We start from the raw sequence: 18056 nt of genomic DNA, 5'->3' as shown, positions 1-18056 counted from the left end.
TCAGATAATATTGAACTTCAGCATCACGATTCTTCACACCCCTGCAATGCATTTTCTGCTGAAAATTTCTGCCCTTTAAATTTTGCAGCAAAAGTTTCCTCCCCATCGCAGACAGACCAACACATTCATAAGGCACCCAAGAACATACTGCACATCCAAGGAGGCCGGGGTGAAATCTCTCTTCTCAACAAGCCACCAGAAATGCAACGTTTTGCTTGGAAAAACGGGTTTGAGCTGCTGAGTTCAGACCCAGGCTGCCTGGTCCGGGGTCTGTGTGTGCCATCCTTGTGGCATAAGTTCTCTTATCATAAAAGGAATTAATTGAACAGTGAGAAGAAACCAGGATGGGCTGACAGCATCGTGCCCTCCTCAGCTCCTGCAGGCAGCATGGGGCAGCCTGTACCCTCGCCAGGTTTCACTGGAAAAAGTCCAATTTCCTAAGTCAAAGTGTTGCTAAATCACCAAACAAGGAGCCCACCACGTCTTCTTCACGGTTCAGGCGTTGCCCCGGACCAGTCTCTCACCCTGCGGGTGGCATGTCCCCACCGTCGCCCACAGCCGTCCTCTCCCTTGGGATGCTCCAGCACGGAGCCATGAGGGGATCCTGGAGCAACCTGGAGCAATCCCCCGAGCACACTCTGCCTCTCTGAAGACATCCCCATCCCTCGATGGCACCATGCCACTTACACCGAGCGTGGGACAGAGCTGCTCCTGCACACTGCACACCTAGGAATGCTGGATAGTATATTCAGCTAGCTAGAAGCCAGGCTCAAAACTTCTATTTTTGGCTTTTCTATTTTTCCCTCTTCTTTTTATCCTCTTCTTTTGCTATACGCTGCTTGTCTTCTCTTTACCAGTCTCCAAAGAACATCAAACCTTCATTTCTCCCGTGCCCTGTACATTATTAGGCCCAACTATAACAGGCCTGGATTTAAATGTATAATTACAACCATGACAGTAATAACAATAAAGCACTCCTTCAATGGAAAAAAGAATTATTACAAAAAAAAGTTAAATGATTATAGTGGCTGAGGAATAACGGCGGCTTGAACAGCAAGAGCCACAGAATCCCCTGTTTTTAGAGCCCCCAGCTCAAAGGACACATTTCTCAATCCACCGAGGAGGTTACTGGCAAGATGACGGTGGCTAAGTAAATTCTGCAGTGGCTTTAGGGCTCCTTTAAAACACTCCTTCTGCTCCAGCATCTTCACACAAACCGTTACCCAGCTCGAGGGAAGGCGCTGCTCTCCCCATCCCCGAGCTGCTCACAACTATCTGTCCAACAATACAATAAGAAGAAATTACGAATGCTCCAGAGAAAGAAAACCCAGTGCAAGTAAGAAAGTCGTCCCACTCTCCAATCTGCCTCTGAAGGGGGGGCGGGTAGGTGGGGGAACACACAGAAAGTCGAAAACAAGAGAAGGAGGGGGGGGGACCTAACGCAAGCCCCGCTTGACAAAAGCCATCAATTATGAGCGTCTGGTGTACTGTGTGCCTGGCTTTGTCCTCCCGAGACATATGCTGCCTGCTGTCTCCTGCCAGTTGGCCAGGGCAAGGCAGGAGGACGGCGTGAAAACAATACTAGCCCCCACTTAGATTATTTTTTTTTCCCCCCTCCTTTTCCAAATTCTCTGTCTTCTTTCGAAAGCCAAACAATAACCCGGCGGGATGCGCTGCTGCTGCTTGAGCAATGAGTTCAGAAAAAGAAACCCCTAAAACAAAACCACGGCAGGGAGGAGGGGTGGCACTTGGCGGCGTGGCTGAAAAAGAAACATGCTGCTCCCTCCCCACCCCACCAACGTAATTCTTGAGCATGCTGGGTTTGGTCTGCTGGGGGATTTAAATCAGAAAAGCTCTTGCCGGGTCCCTTCAAGGCGCATGTCTTCTCCTCGTCCCTAACCACCCCACCTTGCCCTGCCCCTCAAGCTGTTAGTTTTTGGATGGTCTTGTTGTAGTACTGCGTGATTGTGGGCGTCAGGGGGTTCCAGTTGTTGGCGTGCAGCTCGATGACCTCCAGCAGCAGGGACCTGGTCAGCATGGACTCGGAGGGACACAGCATCTTGTCGCGTGCTATCGCCAGCAGCTCTGTCATCATCTCGGGCAGCTGCTCCTCCAGCAGCCGGCCGGTGCTCTGCAGCTGTTGGGAGAAGAAGAGGTCAACCATGGATTACTGATCCTTGTGGGTCCCTTCTAGCCTGAGACACTCTAGGATTCTATCACTCTATGAGGTTAAAACACCCCTCTGGCTTTTTACAGACAGCTCCTGTCCCTACAGTTCTGCCCTGCCCGGTGTGGGCAAGGTTAAAAAAAAAAAAAGCGTCGTGGCTTTTGAAAACCAAAACCACCCAGCAGCAGGCTCCAAGAGCTGAACACGAAGGGCGAGGTTTTCGAAAGCATCCGCACCAGGCTGGAGGAGTGAATGGTTCAGCTCCCACTGACTTCAAAGGCAGCAGCGACGGATTGCTTTGGAAAAAAAAAAAAAAAAAAAAAAATCCCACCTAAAAATCACGCTATTGTCAAAACAAAGTGCAGGCTGTGATGTGGTATTCCTACCTTCTACCTGGCCCTTCATTTACTCGCTGATTCAGAGCTCCCAGTGACTCCCAGTCATTAGCTGGAATAAGCAGAACGCTCCTGTGTGCATAACAAATCCTGCCCTGCCAAGATCTGCATTTATACCTGTCGTGCTGCTTTGCTGAAGAGAGCCAAGGGCTTTTTCTAAAACAATTACTCCTTGGAAAACCTCCATCGAGTAGCACAAGCCCTAGGTGGTTCTACAGAGAAGGTCCAAGTTCGGCGTGGACAGTGATGAGTCCACAAGAGGCTGCACTTTCAAGTCCCCACCTTAAAAATCAAATCCTCCTCCTCATCTGCTTTGCTGAATTTTCACTATTCAGGTTTCAATTTCAACTATTCTCTGCAAGAAAAGCATCTGTCCCCATGGGGCCATCACTTCCCAAAAAAAGTAACCAATAAAACTCTGCTATATTTCACAGAATTGTAGAATCAATTAGGATGGAAGAGACCTCTGAGGCCATCGAGTCCAACTTGTGACTGATCACCACCTTGTCATCCAGAGCACTGAGTGCCATGTCATTTGCTTCTCTGCCAAACTGCTGCTGAGCACAGCAAGTCATGGGGCAGCTTTTGATCCAATACAGCTGTTCAAGTGTTTAAAAACCTGATGAAGAGATTTGAAGGCACTAGGATGATGTAATTTTGTGATGGGACCCCAGTTACCGAACTTCCTGCACCATTTACACGGATGCCCAATGACAGAGTCTCTAGGGCTGTCTCTTATCTCACAGTGGTCTTCTACCCACACTGTTCTTGTGAGATCCCACCTGGGGTCGTAAATCTAGCTCCTCAGAACAGGAAAGACATTGACCTGCTCGAGTGAGGCCAAAGGAGGCCATGGAGCTGCTCCAAGGTTTGGAGTCCCTCGGCTCTGGAGGCAGCCTGGGAGAGCTGGGGCTGCTCCCCTGCACAAGTATTCAGGCTCCAGGGAGAGCTGAGAGCCCCTGGCAGGGCCTAAAGGGGCTCCAGGAGAGCTGCCCAGGGACTGGGGACAAGGCCTGCAGGGCCAGCACCCAGGCAATGGCTTGCCAGTGCCAGAGGGCAGGCCCAGCTGGGATATTGGCAAGGAATTGCTGGCTGGGAGGGTGGGCAGGCCCTGGCACAGGGTGCCCAGAGCAGCTGGGGCTGCCCCTGCATCCCTGCAGTGTCCAAGGCCAGGCTGGACAGGGCTTGGAGCAGTCTGGGAGAGTGGAAGGTGCTCATGATCATTGCAGACGGGTGTTGGACTAATTGACCTCAAAAGATTCCTTCCAACTCAAAGCATTTGATTATTCCAAAATGCACAGAGGTCACACTGCTGCTGGGTCTGGAAAGATCCAACAGCTGCTTGACACATGCATGGCATGGATAGAAGGGGCAAAGGAATGAGGATCAGGGCAGATATGGAGGTGCTTCCTTACCTCCATGGAGCAGCAAAGAACGGCATCTTCCTTCACATCCTGAGATTGCAACAACTGCAAAAGAGAGAAGAGACAAGCAGTGAGAAATGCATGATATTCTTCCTCCTCCTCTTTTCTTACGATTTTCCTTCTATGTCTTTGTCCAGGTTGATTTTGACACTTCCAGGAGGAAAGGACACAAATCAGGAGAGGAGAAAACACATAACTTCAATAATAAATTTTGTTTAGGTTACACTGGGTTTTTATCCCATGGCAGGCAGTGAGAAAACACTCATTTCACACACACAGGGAATAAATGCAGCTGTCAGTCAACAGCAGTGGAGCTGCACAGACTTAGGAGCGGCTCTTTGGAAAGGAAGGGCTCTGCCACCCACCCCTAAACCTCTCCATCCCCATGGGGACACTTCTGACAGCCACAAAACTGCCTGAGTTATGTCGAATTCACTGTAATTAATATGGCTCCTTCTAGGCTGATTACACAGTGGTGCAAGGGCCAGGGGTGCCAATGAAACTATGGAGCCTCAGGTGCACCAACTCCGACCCTGCTCTGCTCTCCCTGAACTCTATGTTACAAACATGAGCTTGGAAGCAGGAGCAGCTTCCAGGAAAGACCCAAAGTGTTGTTGCACATGGCATGGGACGGTGCAGGAAGATGCTCATCTCTTCTGGCTCAGACTCAGGGTGTGCAATGAGGGCCAGCAGCTCCATCTGACAACAGCAAAGTGTAGGAGCTCAGCATGTCTCACCCCACAGACACTGGAACCACAAGCAAGGACCCTCAAAACAGGACCACAAATACATATTTTTCTTTGTTATTATCTTTATGACAATTACAGGTACTGGCAACACTTGAAGCCATAGCCACTTCCATGCCATCGCTTTAGGATGAACAAGCCCTGATAGTCCTGAGCTAGTCCCTGTGTGCAGTAACCACTGAGCAAAAGGAGAAAAAACGAGAAAACTGGCTTCATTGTTATCTGAAATTCATTAGAGAGAAGCAGACATTTTAAAAGCAGTTGAACTGATTAAAACTGCCCATATAAAAATTGTTCAGTTACTCCAAAGTCATATTCATTAGTTAAAATCAGAATTATGACTGTTGGCCTTATCGTCTCTCCTCCCCACTCTCGTTTTTCCATGTTTCCTTTCCTCTACAAATAAATTTCTGCTTGTTTACCAGCTCCACATTGGCTGGAAAATAGATAGGGGAAAGAAGAGGTAACACAAGGAATTATCACTGCACTCAGAGTTTTGTCTTCACTGTCTTCTGTTTTCGGCAGACAGCGGAATATTTGCTTTGACAATGGTGTTCAAAGCATCTCAATGAGTATGTTGTCCATTGGTTTTATCTCTCTTTGGCTATTTTTTAGCCAAAGCTTCAGCAAGGGTTTTCAAATCATGCAACAGTTTTTTTCAGCCCCCACTCCCCAAGTTTATCTTTCTGCTAGGTTGTTTGGAAAACGTTAGTTAAGCCCAAGCCGCGTGCTCTGAGATAAGTTCTCACAAACAGTTCAGATTCTTCACAAGAAAACATGAGATTATTTTAAACCCAACACCAACAATGAAAGAAAGTATCAGTTAGGGAAAAATATAAACAGGCCCAATAAAACAGTCCAGATATTCCCTCCTGGGGTATTTTGCTCATGAGCATGGCGTGAAGCAGGGCTGCAAATAAAGTAGCAGACAATACCTTTTAACAACAGCTTTCTTATTTTTGGTATTCTTTAGTAAAGAATATAATACAAAAACTCATGAAAGTAGAGCTAGGATTGACTCCAGCCCTTCCTCTGCCATGGTCCCCTCAGTGATCCTGCTCCCAGCCCAGGATATGTGGTCATAGAAAGGCTGCAACTTCACCAGCCCCGGCTTCCCACACACAGGGTTGGGACATGTTTGCCTACCTCAAAAGGTGCTTGTGAGGATGAACATGTCCCTGTCAAGTGCTCAGGTACTGGGCTAATGAGGATCAGTCTCACCTATCTATGATGAAACAGAGAACACATCCAACCCCCAGCCCTGGGCAGGCACCCTCCAACTTCACGCTGCCCTCATGGACACCATCTGATGTGACCTGGAGAATGCATGTGCTCCAAGATGTCCATCAGGGTGCCGTGTGCTCCACCTTGTCCATCCAAGTACCATGCACTGCACCTCATTCATCAAGGATCCATCAGCTCCATTGCTCCAGAGGCACCATGTGCTCCACCATTCATCCAAGGCACCATGTGCCCCACCTTGTCCACCCAAGTACCAGATGCTCCACTGCTCCATCAGGGTACCAAGAGATACCATTTTGAAGCACTACAGGTGAGCCTCTGCCTGAGACATGTAAGGTGGGGAGGCCCACAGCCTGCCTGCCAAGCCCAGGCACATCCCTGTGCATGAGGGGACAGCCCAGCAGTGAGAGCTGCTGGTGGTCTGGAGAACCAGAGTCCAAATCCACGGCCAAGGATGGCTGCCAGCCACTTGCATCAGTGCAACTGACTGAAGTCTGTAAGATCAGAAGGATGTCACTGTTTCACTGCATGCTGCTGATCAGATTTGTAGCATTCTGGGGTGTAGGCACTATCTGCTTCTGACCCCTGCAAGACAGAGCAGGAGGAGATCAGGGAGCCTGGCATGGAGCCTTGCTGACTGCAAGGACTGTTCTGCCTGGGGTCCCACCATGGATGTCCTCATCCACCAATGACAACTTGCACGTATTTCTCGAAGGGTATTTCGATCCCACTGATGGTGCCCCATGTGAGCACCAGGCACTCAAAGCACTGCAGCTAGAGCACAGGGTTTCCCAAAGCTCTGTGAGCCCTGAGTCAGATGTGACCAGGGCTGCAAAAAAAAGAAGAGTGAAGATGTTTTGAGAGCTCCAGGGAAATCACAGCCCTAAAGTCCCGGCACTCGTGTGACCACCCAGCCAACTGCATTCACTGTTTGCATTCTAATTCATATTTACTTAAAATATTTTACAGTAAACACTCTATACCCATTAAATTAGCACTCCCACATTGGAATTATTATTTATTTAACTATTTATAGCTGCTCCTCCCTGCTGTGTGCCTCTGCCTCACTCCCACTACGGGCACCATCCCATCCCTCTCCACCAGGTTCCCACAGGGTTCAAACCAGCTGGTGGACGTGGATGAGGGATCTGAAAGACGAGCATGAGGCAGACAACAGGGCAGGTGAGCAGGGACTCATGCGCTCCTCAGTTCAACCTGTAATCATCCCCCGGAGGCTGGGGCTGTCTGCGAGAAAAACTTCCCTTTGCTCCAGCCGGTTTCCCCTGTATCGGGCTAAGCCGGGCAATGAAAGCAGCAGTTCCTGCTGGAAAGCAGACAAAGAGTCTGCCTGATTTCCTAAGAGAGGAGGCTGCATGCCAGAATCTGCCCGGCCAGTCATTTAATACCCAGCCTCAGTTGCGAAAGGCTTCTCACTTTTGTTTCTGGTGCTGGACTCGCTGCCTTGCAGACTGGTGCAAGATATCAGGCGCCTTCTTGTTCAAATTTCTATGTCACTTCAAGAGATGAGCACTGGTCAAGGTCCTCTGCAGAGCCAGCACACCCAGATGGGCTCTGGGTGCTAGATAATTGCATAAGCAACCCAAAGTAAGTTTTAGGGTCTGCTCCTGGAAGTTCTGTGTGTCGTGGGGAGTTGCAGTGCCCTGCAGGTTGGCTCTTGGTTTCCATGGTGTACTATTGGGATCCATCTCCCCTGGCCTCCATGGCCCCAGAACTTTCTCCTCATATCTCTGCAGAGATAAGCATCATAAGCCACATGGGGTGGGACCAGCAGCCATGGCTGAAGGACCAAAGGAGCCCTAAAATTGCAGCTGTGCCTCACCATGAACAGAGCCAGCTTGGGTGTCCTGAACAGCAATGGATGCACGTGTATGGGGAAAAGAGCAAACCAAAAAGTGAAGACAATGGGACTCACCCCCAATATTTGGGTTTATTACCTGGTTTCTGAGATCACCTGGCCTGCTGAGAAGCTGAAGTGCTTACCTGGTATTCTTAAGGGTGCCCACACCATGAGGAGCTCAGGAGAACCAGCCCCACTGCCCCTTTATCACCAAACCACGCAGGTCTAATTGTGTTCTTCAGCAATTCTCCCCAGGAGATGGGGTGGGAGCAGCCCAACACACACATTACCCTTTCCAGATGCAAAGATATTTCTCCTGCAAGGCACAGTGCTAATTACTGTGTACGATATCGCTTGCAAAATGACACATAAGCAATGCTGGCCACTAACTACCCCTTAGCATGCAGTGTTTTATGATGCTTTGGTGATGACTCCAGCGTGAAAGCGCAAGAAACACGGAAAATATCCACCCAGAGCCACGGAGAGGCTGGGGTGAGACCCAGGGAAAGCCGGGCTGACCGCAGCCCACGCGCCGCTCACCCTGGCTCCCCGAAGGGCAGCTCGGGTTCACGCGTCCAGTGGCAACACGCACGGACACCCAGGCAGCCTCGGGCCTGAGGCTGCCCACAGGTATGCTTCTCATCCTCACCTGGGTCATGAGGAGGTGCCTCCCAGTATTCCCCCCTCCCAGGGACTGTGGAACATGACCTCAGGGGAAGCAGCGTGCTGCAAACGGCTCGCTGGTGTGGAGCAGGTCCACGCAGGGAAATGGAGACACGTTTCCGTGAGCATGATCAGTTATTTGTGCCACTCGCAGCTGAAGAAGAGTGGATGTACTGTAATGGAAGTGAGTGAGAGATGGTGCTTCCCAGGCCTGCTTTTAACCAGAAAGGGCCTTGGGAAGGGCCATGATGGACTTGGACCTCTGACAGATGGATCACACAGCTCTGTGGCCAGGATCATCGTGGAGACCCTCTTAGAAGGGAGCTTATAAGAAAGATAAGGACTAAGTTTTCAGTAGGGACTGTAGTGACACAATAAGGGGTGATAGTTTTTATCTAAAAAAGGTGAAATTCAGACTAAATAGAGGGAAGAACTTGTTTACAGTGAGGGAGGGGAGATCCTGGCACAGGTTTCCCAGAGAAGCTGTGGCTGCTCCTGGATTCTTGGAAGTGTCCCCGGCCAGGCTGGATGAACTTGGAGCAACCTGGGATAGTGGAAGGTATCCCTGCCCATGGTAGGGGATGGAATGGGATAAGCTTTAAAGGTTCCTTCCACCCCAAAGCATTCTATGGTTCTGTGACCATCCCCTATATCTGACAGTGCAGTTTAGATGCTAACACAGCTATGCAGGCAGTCTTAGTGCTCTAATGGACCACAGCTGGGGAACTTCTGCTCCCAAAACCTCCTGGAATCCCCAGTCTGCTAGGTGGGTCCTCCTGGGAACACAGGCAAATTCTGCTTCACAGGCTCTCTGCAGACAGATAGCAATAGCAATTTTCTGTCTTTCCAGCAGCCCCTTATTGACCTACTGTCACAAGTCTTTAAGGAAGATGCCCAAGATGAGATCCATGGGACTGCATGGCTCTGCATGGGGACAGTCACCTCTGAGACACAGGTAATGGTACAGCTCCACTTTTCCTCTTGTCACAGGGCACAGGGTGGTGAAAACAGCCAGGACTTGGGAAAACTCTAAGTACAAACAAAGTTGTGGGGATGAGTGACTGCAAAACGCTCTACCATAGTGCCAGTTTCAGGATTTCTGCCATTTGCTGCCATCATCTGTATCAGCTCCTTGACCCAGGATATCAGGTTAGCTGAGCTCATCCTGTGCCCACCAACAAGTTGTACCAGTACCACTCTCTCTAAAGGGGTACTGAGTCCCTCTCTGGGAGCAAGGGAGGTCAGATGTGAGTGACTTTCACTGGAGAAGAAACAAGCCAGCACATGGAAACAGACTTCTAGAAGTTCACAGGCATAAGTGAAATCTTTTCTGCTCACCCATTTGATGCTGAGGCTGCCCAGACACAAAGTTTTGGGGAAAATCTTTCCCTTGTGGAGCTGTCTATGATGGTCTCTGCACAAGGCACAGGCTCTGCCATGCTCCAAAATGTGATTTGTTGGGATTTAAAAACACAGATGAGCTGGGAGAGGCCATCTGTGTCCAGCTGTTCCTACTAGCAATGGTGCATCTCTCCCCATTCCCTTCTGCTCACACCTCTCTGGAGATCTGGGAAGTCTCTAAGGCTACAGAAGACGCACAAGGTGCCACCAGATCATGTGTCTCAAGGAGAGAACCCTCTTTCCAGTTGTCTGACTGGGATGTTGTGGTCTCAGTCTGGGTGAGAATGTCTGACAGTAGCTCCTGCTGCTCCACTAGGAAGAGGCCACCAGCAGCTGCCCAGATGAAGTGGCACAGGGGGCAAGAAGCTCTGTGCTGAACTGCTTTGTCCCTGCATGGCTGCACCAGTGCCATGTCCATAGCAGACACTTTCTCTAACATACTTTGGAAAACCTAAATGAGTTTTGGTGGCACAAACTCCTTTTACGTTGATGTGCTCCTCTCGGCTCAGGAGGAGACTTCTGTTCTCCTATTACACAACCAGGACTCCCTGGGAGGATGGTAAGAAGAGATTAGTTTGTTTATTGCACTGAGTAAACCAAAATGTTGGTTATCCTCCTTGTCAGGCTCCTGAGGAACTCAGAGATACTTAACAGCAAATTGAATTAAGGCCAGAGGAACAAAACCCTGTACGGAGTCGTGGGAAACTCCTCCTATTCCTTTCCACTGTAGACAAGGGAAACCATGAAACATGACACTCTCTCTCCCTGGATCTGGAACGGGCAGAAGAAATTCCTGCAAAGTTGGAAACCATTAAGAGGCAATTACTGAGACAATGATGAAGAAAATTTGGTCACTCATCAATCCAGACGCTGCAATCCAACAGTAGCCTGGTGGTTGCACATCCCCTGGCTGGAGGTGGACCTCCAGGATCCGAAGGTGAGCAGGACAGACGACCAGAGCCACCCAGTCTGGGTGCACAGGGAGTTCAAGCCACCCAGACGACTGGCTTCATCCTGCCTGTCCGAAGACATAATAACCCTGGGAGAGGAGGATGTGATCTCATCCCAAGGGTCCCGGGGAAACACAAAACATGGAAAGAAACAGTGGCGAGACCATGGTGCTTGATTGCAGCGGGCTCCACCCTGGCTGGCCGGAGGCTTTGCGCTTTCCTGGCTCTGCAGAGGCAGCGAGCGCGCAGCGGCAGACGCAAATAGTTGTGTTTACATCCCATTGAAAGGGTTTTTGGGAACTAACAATGCCTGGTACGAGAGCGAGGGAGAAAAACAAAGGCACGCGAGGAGGAGGGACCATCCTGTGAGATGGTATCTTACTTCACTTCTTTATCTGCACAAATTGCTTCCTCTCCCTTCTCCACGGGTCCCAGAGAAACGAGGGTGGCATTTTCCCTCCCCTATTTAAGATATAACATCACGGCTTTAGTGCTGGGGCTAAACGACTCCTGTGGCTTTCCAAGAATATGTTCCTGCACATAAAATACTCAATAGGGCAGATGGGCTTCCAGGCACTGGGCAGCCCTCCTCAGTTTAGCCTGTCCTCATCTGCTCCCAAATAACACCTGACCTCCTCCACCTTAACTATGCCCTTTGATCAAAATGACCAGGATTAAAGGAAATCTGTTGTTTCCCAAACAAGCTGCATTCATAGGAGTGTTTTTGCCAGCATAGCTATGGGGGTCTGGGGGCGTGGGATCTTTCTGAATGGTTAATTATATTTTTATGCATGGCAGGCACAGAGGTTACAGGAATATCCACCCCTGCCCTGCGTGGTCCTACAGACAGGCATCCACTCTTGCTCTTTGCAGACTCTGCTCCTGCCATGGCTCTGCAAGCTATGACATATACCCATATGCCCCACTTGCTCCAAATCCCAGACCTTCCTCCCGTATCTTCCATGTCTTCAAACCACATCTCTGGGACTCCTAAGACAATTCCCCACTTGTTATCCTCATTTCTCCTTCCTCCTGTTGTCTTTGACAACTCCTTTTCACTCTTTCACTTTTGTCCCTCCTTTTCACTCCTCTGAAATCCTTTTCTCCCCATGCCCACAGCCCTCTTTCGTCCTCCATCCTTTCCCCACACAAAACACTTCCCTGTTTGTCCCAGTCCCACTGGACTGGAGACCAAATCTTTTCTGCAGAACCAGACAGGGGAACCAGAAGGGGACTGTGAGGATGTATAAAGAAGTCCCCTTCTTCATAAAGGACATGTTTTCTCTGCTCAGATCTGGCCTCATGGAGCTTCCTGAATGGAAGTGTGGTGTGGGGTCAAGATCCAATCCCCTTGCTGCCTTTGCTCATTTGATAAAGCAAAAATTTGTTTCATTCTCTGACTCGGAGAATAGTATTAAAAAATCCTAGCATCTCATTATACTGTCAAAGACCCTTCTTTTGACTCAAAAGGCTGATGCTTTTTAAAAAGTGAGAGTGATTAACAAAACCCAACACAACCCACGTTAAAAGATACAATTTTCTTTTCCAAAGAGCACCACCCTCCTTGCTCATCCGACTGCAGCCGGGAAGGTTTTCCTTTTTCTTCCTCTGAAGGAGACAGTGAAAAGGCAGTGCCCTCTTGAAGTTCAGACGTTAATTACTGTGTTAGAATATTTTGCTAAATTACGCAGCATGGCCCCAGGAGATAACAGGCACTAAGAGAAGGGAGGGGAGTGGATACCCGTCTACACGCTGCACCGCAGACTCAGACGTGGGGGGAAGGCAATTAGACAGGGAGTATTTATCCTCCCTGCACCACCACCCCGAGGCTTTCAGTTAGCAGCGTGTACCAAGGCAGGGAAGCGATGGGAGCGTGCCAAGATTTTAAACGATGCTGAAATGGGACTGTCTCTGCCAACCAGACTGGAGGTAGGAGACAACTCCTGCAGAGAAGCAACTGTCCTGCCTGCTGCCAGCCTGCTGGGTCTGATCCCTGCTGATTCACAGCGCCTGGGAGCTGCCCTTGGTCCCCAGGGTTGGTATTTAGACCCTAAAATCATGTCTTGGGTCAGGCCAAGGAACGCATCCCTCTTAAGGGGATAGCCCTGGGGTACACGCCCAGCCTCAGAAGCAATAACCCACTCAGACTGGAGGGATCTCTGTGAATTGGTCCTGCACAAAGGAGTTTTGCAGTTTAATTAGTCTTTCTGTGATGAGCTGCTTCCTGGGGCTTGCTCTGAACCTGCCCCCACCGCGCTTTCTGAGGCTCAGAGTGGGCTGGTGCCAAGGCAGCTCTGTCACCCCTCATATCCAGTCCCTTTGTATCCAAGCCAGGACAACCAGATGGGTAAAAAACCAAGTTGGATGGTTTGGCTCAGAAGGTTGTAGCCATTGGGTTCCAATTCAGTTCAATTCAATTCTGCCTGAAGGCCAGGGATTAGGGTTAGGAACAACTACCAAGTTGTTATCCCAGGACCTGTCCTATTCAGCATCCTTATCCGTGACCTGGAGAAGGTGAGGAACACAATCTCGTGAAGTTTGGAAGTTGACAGCAAGGTTGGGATGTACTGAAATGTATACAAGGAGCTGCCAATGAAAGGGACCTCAGTGGAGTGAAGCCAAGTGTCAAGAGGAAACTTTAAACTTTCAACAAAAGATCAGCCCTGTGCAGGAGAAGAGCACAGTGATGGATAAGGGGTGGGATAGAATTACTATGGGGTGTGAGAGGGTGCCAAGCACTCCCTGTGCTGCCTGCCCATGTGGGTGGGACACCAGCTGGTGACATGCCTCGAGGGACCACAGTGGAATTATTGCCACATGGCATCACCTTGAGCCTGAGCCCCTTGAGCCTGTTTTTCCACCTCCTTGCTCATAGGCAACTACTCAGGTTACCTGGCTGCTAAATGCCACTGTAAGAACAAACACCTCCAAAGCAGCACTTGGCACCAACCACCTGGGCTGGAAGTGGCTGCTCTTGGCAGAGGGCTGGGAGGGAGGTGGCAGCTCCCAGTCCCAGGGGCACCTCCTGGGTTGGTGTCCCAACAACATCTGCTGAGGATGAGACACCACAAGAGGCAAACCTTCCAAGAGCACCCATCAACAGCCACACTGGCCGTGATCCCTCCTTCCCTGCAGACCTCAGATGTCATCTAGAACTGGGCTGGGTCCCTCAGCATCCAGTCCTGATGTTCCCCCTTCCCAGCAGCACCAGGGGATGTAACTGGGAGGGCACCAACCTGGGGTGGCCCATGGCCACCCTGCTGACTCACACACAGACATGGGAGCACAGAGCTGAATGAGGAACAGACAGCTCCAGCTGTGCTTAGGGAGAGCTAGGGAAGGCAAAAGTGGTGACAATCAGTGAACAATAGATGGCAAATAACATTATTTATTATCTCCACATCTTCAGTAGTCATGGGGCCCTCCTTGCACTGCATGCAGGGCTCTGATGGTTCGACTGACATTTGCTGCTCCCCAGCCTTAACTACCCATTTTCTCCATTTTGCTGGCTCTGACAAAGGCCACAGAAAAAAAGAAGTATGGCCAGGCTGCAAGAACCGAAGTGCCTTGGTTATTCTCCTGGTTTTAGTTAGTTCTGGGGGACATGTAACATGAAACATTGTTGGAGCATGGCTCAGCATGGTCCTTGGTGTTTGGACATAGGGCAGAGGCTTTGGAGCAGGAAAGATGTCAGCATGTTCACTTAGCATCCTGGAAGGAGACGTTCAAGGACAAATTTAGAGTCATTTTGTGAAATAAAGTGAGGCCAGAGTCAAGAGGGCTATAAGGTTGGAAGGAGAGAGACAGAACAACTTCCTAATACTGCTAAAAGTGTTTTCACCAGATAACAGGCTCATGCAAGGTCCTGCAAGATGCCACCACTAGTCCCAAGTGAGAACAGCCAGGTTTAGAAGCAGACAAGGGTCAAACCCACAGTGCTCTGGCCACAGCATAACCATCCCTGGGGAAAGCCTTTATCCCAGGAACAATGCCCTCTTCCAGCTCACCCTTGATTCCCCGAAGCTCTGAGGGAAGAATAGGAGGAAAGCACTTTTATTTCTATTTAACATCTCTGCTTTGTTATTCTTTTCCCAGGCTTCCCAGATTTGAGGGCTGCAATAGGCCTCTTGTTCTCATCTATGAAGGGCTCTCCTCTTTTCCCCAGTTGTGTCCAGTCTGATTTTTGAGCCAACACACTGCCCTTTTCCAACCTAAAATATGCACTGCTCCAAGCAGAAAATCATGTTTTGGTCCAAACCACCATCCAAATGCAGTGTGCTCCATTAAACCATTTTAACAAGAGCTGGACCCACCTTTTACTTCCTTGGCAAACCTTCTCTTTGCTTAAAATCCCAGTGCTGACCTCAGCGGATCTTGCTGTGAGGACACACTCTCAGCCTGCACAAACCTCACACCAAAACCCTCAGAATGGTTATGGAAATTAAACTTTTTCATTTGGTAGGGATTCTGCTCCTGGGTGATGCTATCACAGTGTTGCAGACCCTTCCTTCTCCCCCACATCTCAAGCTCAAGTGATGGAGGAGGATGCAGCAAGAGCCCCCCAGGATGGGGATTTGGTGTGGACTGTGTGCCAAGGGGCACAACCACTCCCCAAAACACAGCCTGGGCAAGGTGGCAGCTCTGACCCAAATTTCCCCTGCTGTGTCTGACACAGAGGACAGTGATGGGCGCTGGGTCGATCAGCCAGCAAACCCCAGCATTTATCACTCCAGCCTTGCCTGAAATGAACTTCTCTTTTATTTTATTTTTTTTTCCCCAGCCCACAAAACCAACCCATCTACACAGATCGATAAATAGAGCTGGCATTGTCACTCAATGCCCCAGCCATGTCCCCAACTCTTCCCCATCAGCACTGATGTCCTCATGGCCACCCTCACTCCCTCCCACCCAGCTAATGATGGTGTGAGTAAACTTTAATTTGGGGGGGGAAAGGAGCTGGAGAGAGGAAGCTTTGCAGAGAGAAGGGAAGAGACATTCTTGCCTCAGTCATCAGGCAATTTTCCCCCTCCTCTTGCTCACTCATCGCTGACCTTTGGCTGAGTCTGCCAGAGCTATAAAGGAAAAAGGAAAAAAAAAAACCCAAAAAAACAAAAAAAGAGAAACTAAAAAGCAAGAGGAGCTGAAAGGACAGGCAGAGGGAAAGATGTTATCTTGCCTCTGCTAATGATTTATGGTCAAAGGATGGGTGGATGGAGGTAGAGGGAGCTATGCAGGTCTGTGGGCAGCACAGACGAAGATTGCTGGGGAATACCCAGCATGAAAGGAGTTAGGGGTGAGGGGCTGAGACTCTGCTTGGGTACTTATGTTCCGATCAGCAGAAGGGGAAAAACCCATGATGAGTGCTACTACACCTTGTGAACCTGTCCTGAGACATGTGGAAGCCCAAAACTTTATAGGCCATGGTGACAGCCCCTCCTCTGCTGGGACAGTAGCCCATGAGGTTCATGGGGAACACCAAGGGATGAGCACTCTGCACAGTTAGGGACTTTCCACACCCTCACAGAGCACCCCACCACCTCCCTGGCTGTGTCTGCAAGCCCATCTTTGGCCCTGCTGCCTGGCACTGCTGATAAATAGGTAGCCCTTTCCCCTGGGCTGGCCCTGTACAGCAGGATTAGCTGGCAATGACAAAAAATGGTGGCAGAATGAAAACCCATTCCAGAGCATGGAAGGAAGACGGCATGAATCAAGGTCAGAGCACTGGGGAGAGAGCAGTCACAGACCAACCATTTTGGGGCAGGGGAGCCAGAAGGGTCAGGCTCACCCATGTCAGCTAAGCTAAGACACAGAACCACAGACTGCCTTGGGTTGGAAGGGACCTAAAGATCATCTCGCTATTAAAGATTGTATAGTAAAGTCATCTGTGACAAACAACACCACAGGGACAGACCTGTCCTGCTAAGGAACAGAGATGTATTTTTAAGAGCAAATTTACGCATGACATCTTGATATAATTAGTAAATCTTTTTATGGAGCTGCCCTGTAGCAAAAAATATCCTTGATATATGAAATTTACGTCCTTCTGCACACCTCTAGATCACCACCATGTCCCCACAGAGCAGAAAGGTGACAAGAGGGACAGAGACAGCACGATGAGGGCAGACAGGAGTGGGCAGGGAAAAATTCTGGCAGAATCAGGGCTATGCTGTGTCACGATTACGATGGGAAGCGGATGGGCACGGGGGCTTTGCTAGACATCAAGATCTTCCCCAGAAGGTGACACATACCTCCGTGGGCAGAGATTTTGGGGAAGTTCGGCTATTCTTAGCATCCCTCTCCCATCTCCTCCTCTGGATATGTCTGTCTCATCATGAGGCCTGCACTCCTCACTGCTCCAGTCACCATCTGTGAGCTCTGCCCACAGTACTACCACCCAGACAAAATGTTTATGGTGTGTTTGCATTCAGAGGAAACTTCCCATGCATGTAAAAAAAGTCATCACCAGCACTTTCTTTATCCTTCCCTTGCCTGAGGTCTAGCGGAGAACTTATTTTACTGCAAGTTATTTATGGTCTGACAGAAGCACCACTGACAATTTGAGATTCACAGCTCCAACCCTGAGCAACAAGGCGGGTTTTTCTGAGAAAGCCTTCTACAGGCACCAGCAGGCGACAAAACCATCTTTAAAACAGGGTGGAGGGAAGCCCTCTCCTCCTCTACGGAACATTAACAACTCAAGTTGTCTTTTCTGTATGTACTGCCACCACTCTGAGCCATGGGGAGCTGGACAATGAGCTCATCAGGCGACCAGGTGGTGAAAAATCCCAAGCCCTGGTGACAGAGCTGGGTTTCTATTGTACTGGGTTGGGTCTAAGGATGTTAGGGACTTCATTTCTCTCCCTCCTTCCACCCCTCAGTCAGTCTCATGTATTCAGGTGGCTTCACCTGCTTTAAGAAACTGTTTAAGCTGCTTATGTGGGGATTTTCACAACATTGGGATTTGCAAACTCCAGTGCTTGGTTTGCCATTCCAACTGTTGGTCTTTTCTAACCCCTGGACAAAGGGACTGCATGCTTTAATTATTGTGCTTTAATGAGCAGAAAGGCAATATGCAGGAAGAGCCAGGCATGCCTGCAGATGTGGGTACTTTTGAAGTGAGAAGTGTTGGCAGAGCAAACCTCTAGGAATTATAAAACAGAGATGGAATCCCAGAATGGTTTAGGTTGGAAGGGCCTTAAAGATCCTCCAT

General features: G+C 49.6%; 1 protein-coding gene across 8 annotated transcripts in view; it reads right to left on the bottom strand.

The window, feature by feature from the left end:
* Nucleotides 1-809: 809 nt before the first annotated feature.
* The window catches only part of CTIF (cap binding complex dependent translation initiation factor), a 144855-nt gene continuing 127608 nt past the window's right edge, over nucleotides 810-18056 (bottom strand). For all 8 annotated transcript variants that reach the window (XM_086867470.1, XM_023944079.2, XM_086867472.1 and 5 more), the window contains 2 exons: nucleotides 3978-4031; nucleotides 810-2137 (listed from right to left, as the gene is read on the bottom strand). In XM_086867470.1, the coding sequence (XP_086723596.1) occupies nucleotides 1922-2137; nucleotides 3978-4031 (270 nt within the window). In that variant the 3' untranslated portion in view covers nucleotides 810-1921. The remainder of the gene's footprint in view (nucleotides 2138-3977; nucleotides 4032-18056) is intronic.

The sequence above is a fragment of the Cyanistes caeruleus genome, chromosome Z (assembly GCF_971803275.1).
Source record: "Cyanistes caeruleus chromosome Z, bCyaCae1.hap1.1, whole genome shotgun sequence".
Lineage (NCBI taxonomy): Eukaryota > Metazoa > Chordata > Aves > Passeriformes > Paridae > Cyanistes > Cyanistes caeruleus.
This window is presented reverse-complemented; position numbering and strand designations above follow the sequence as displayed.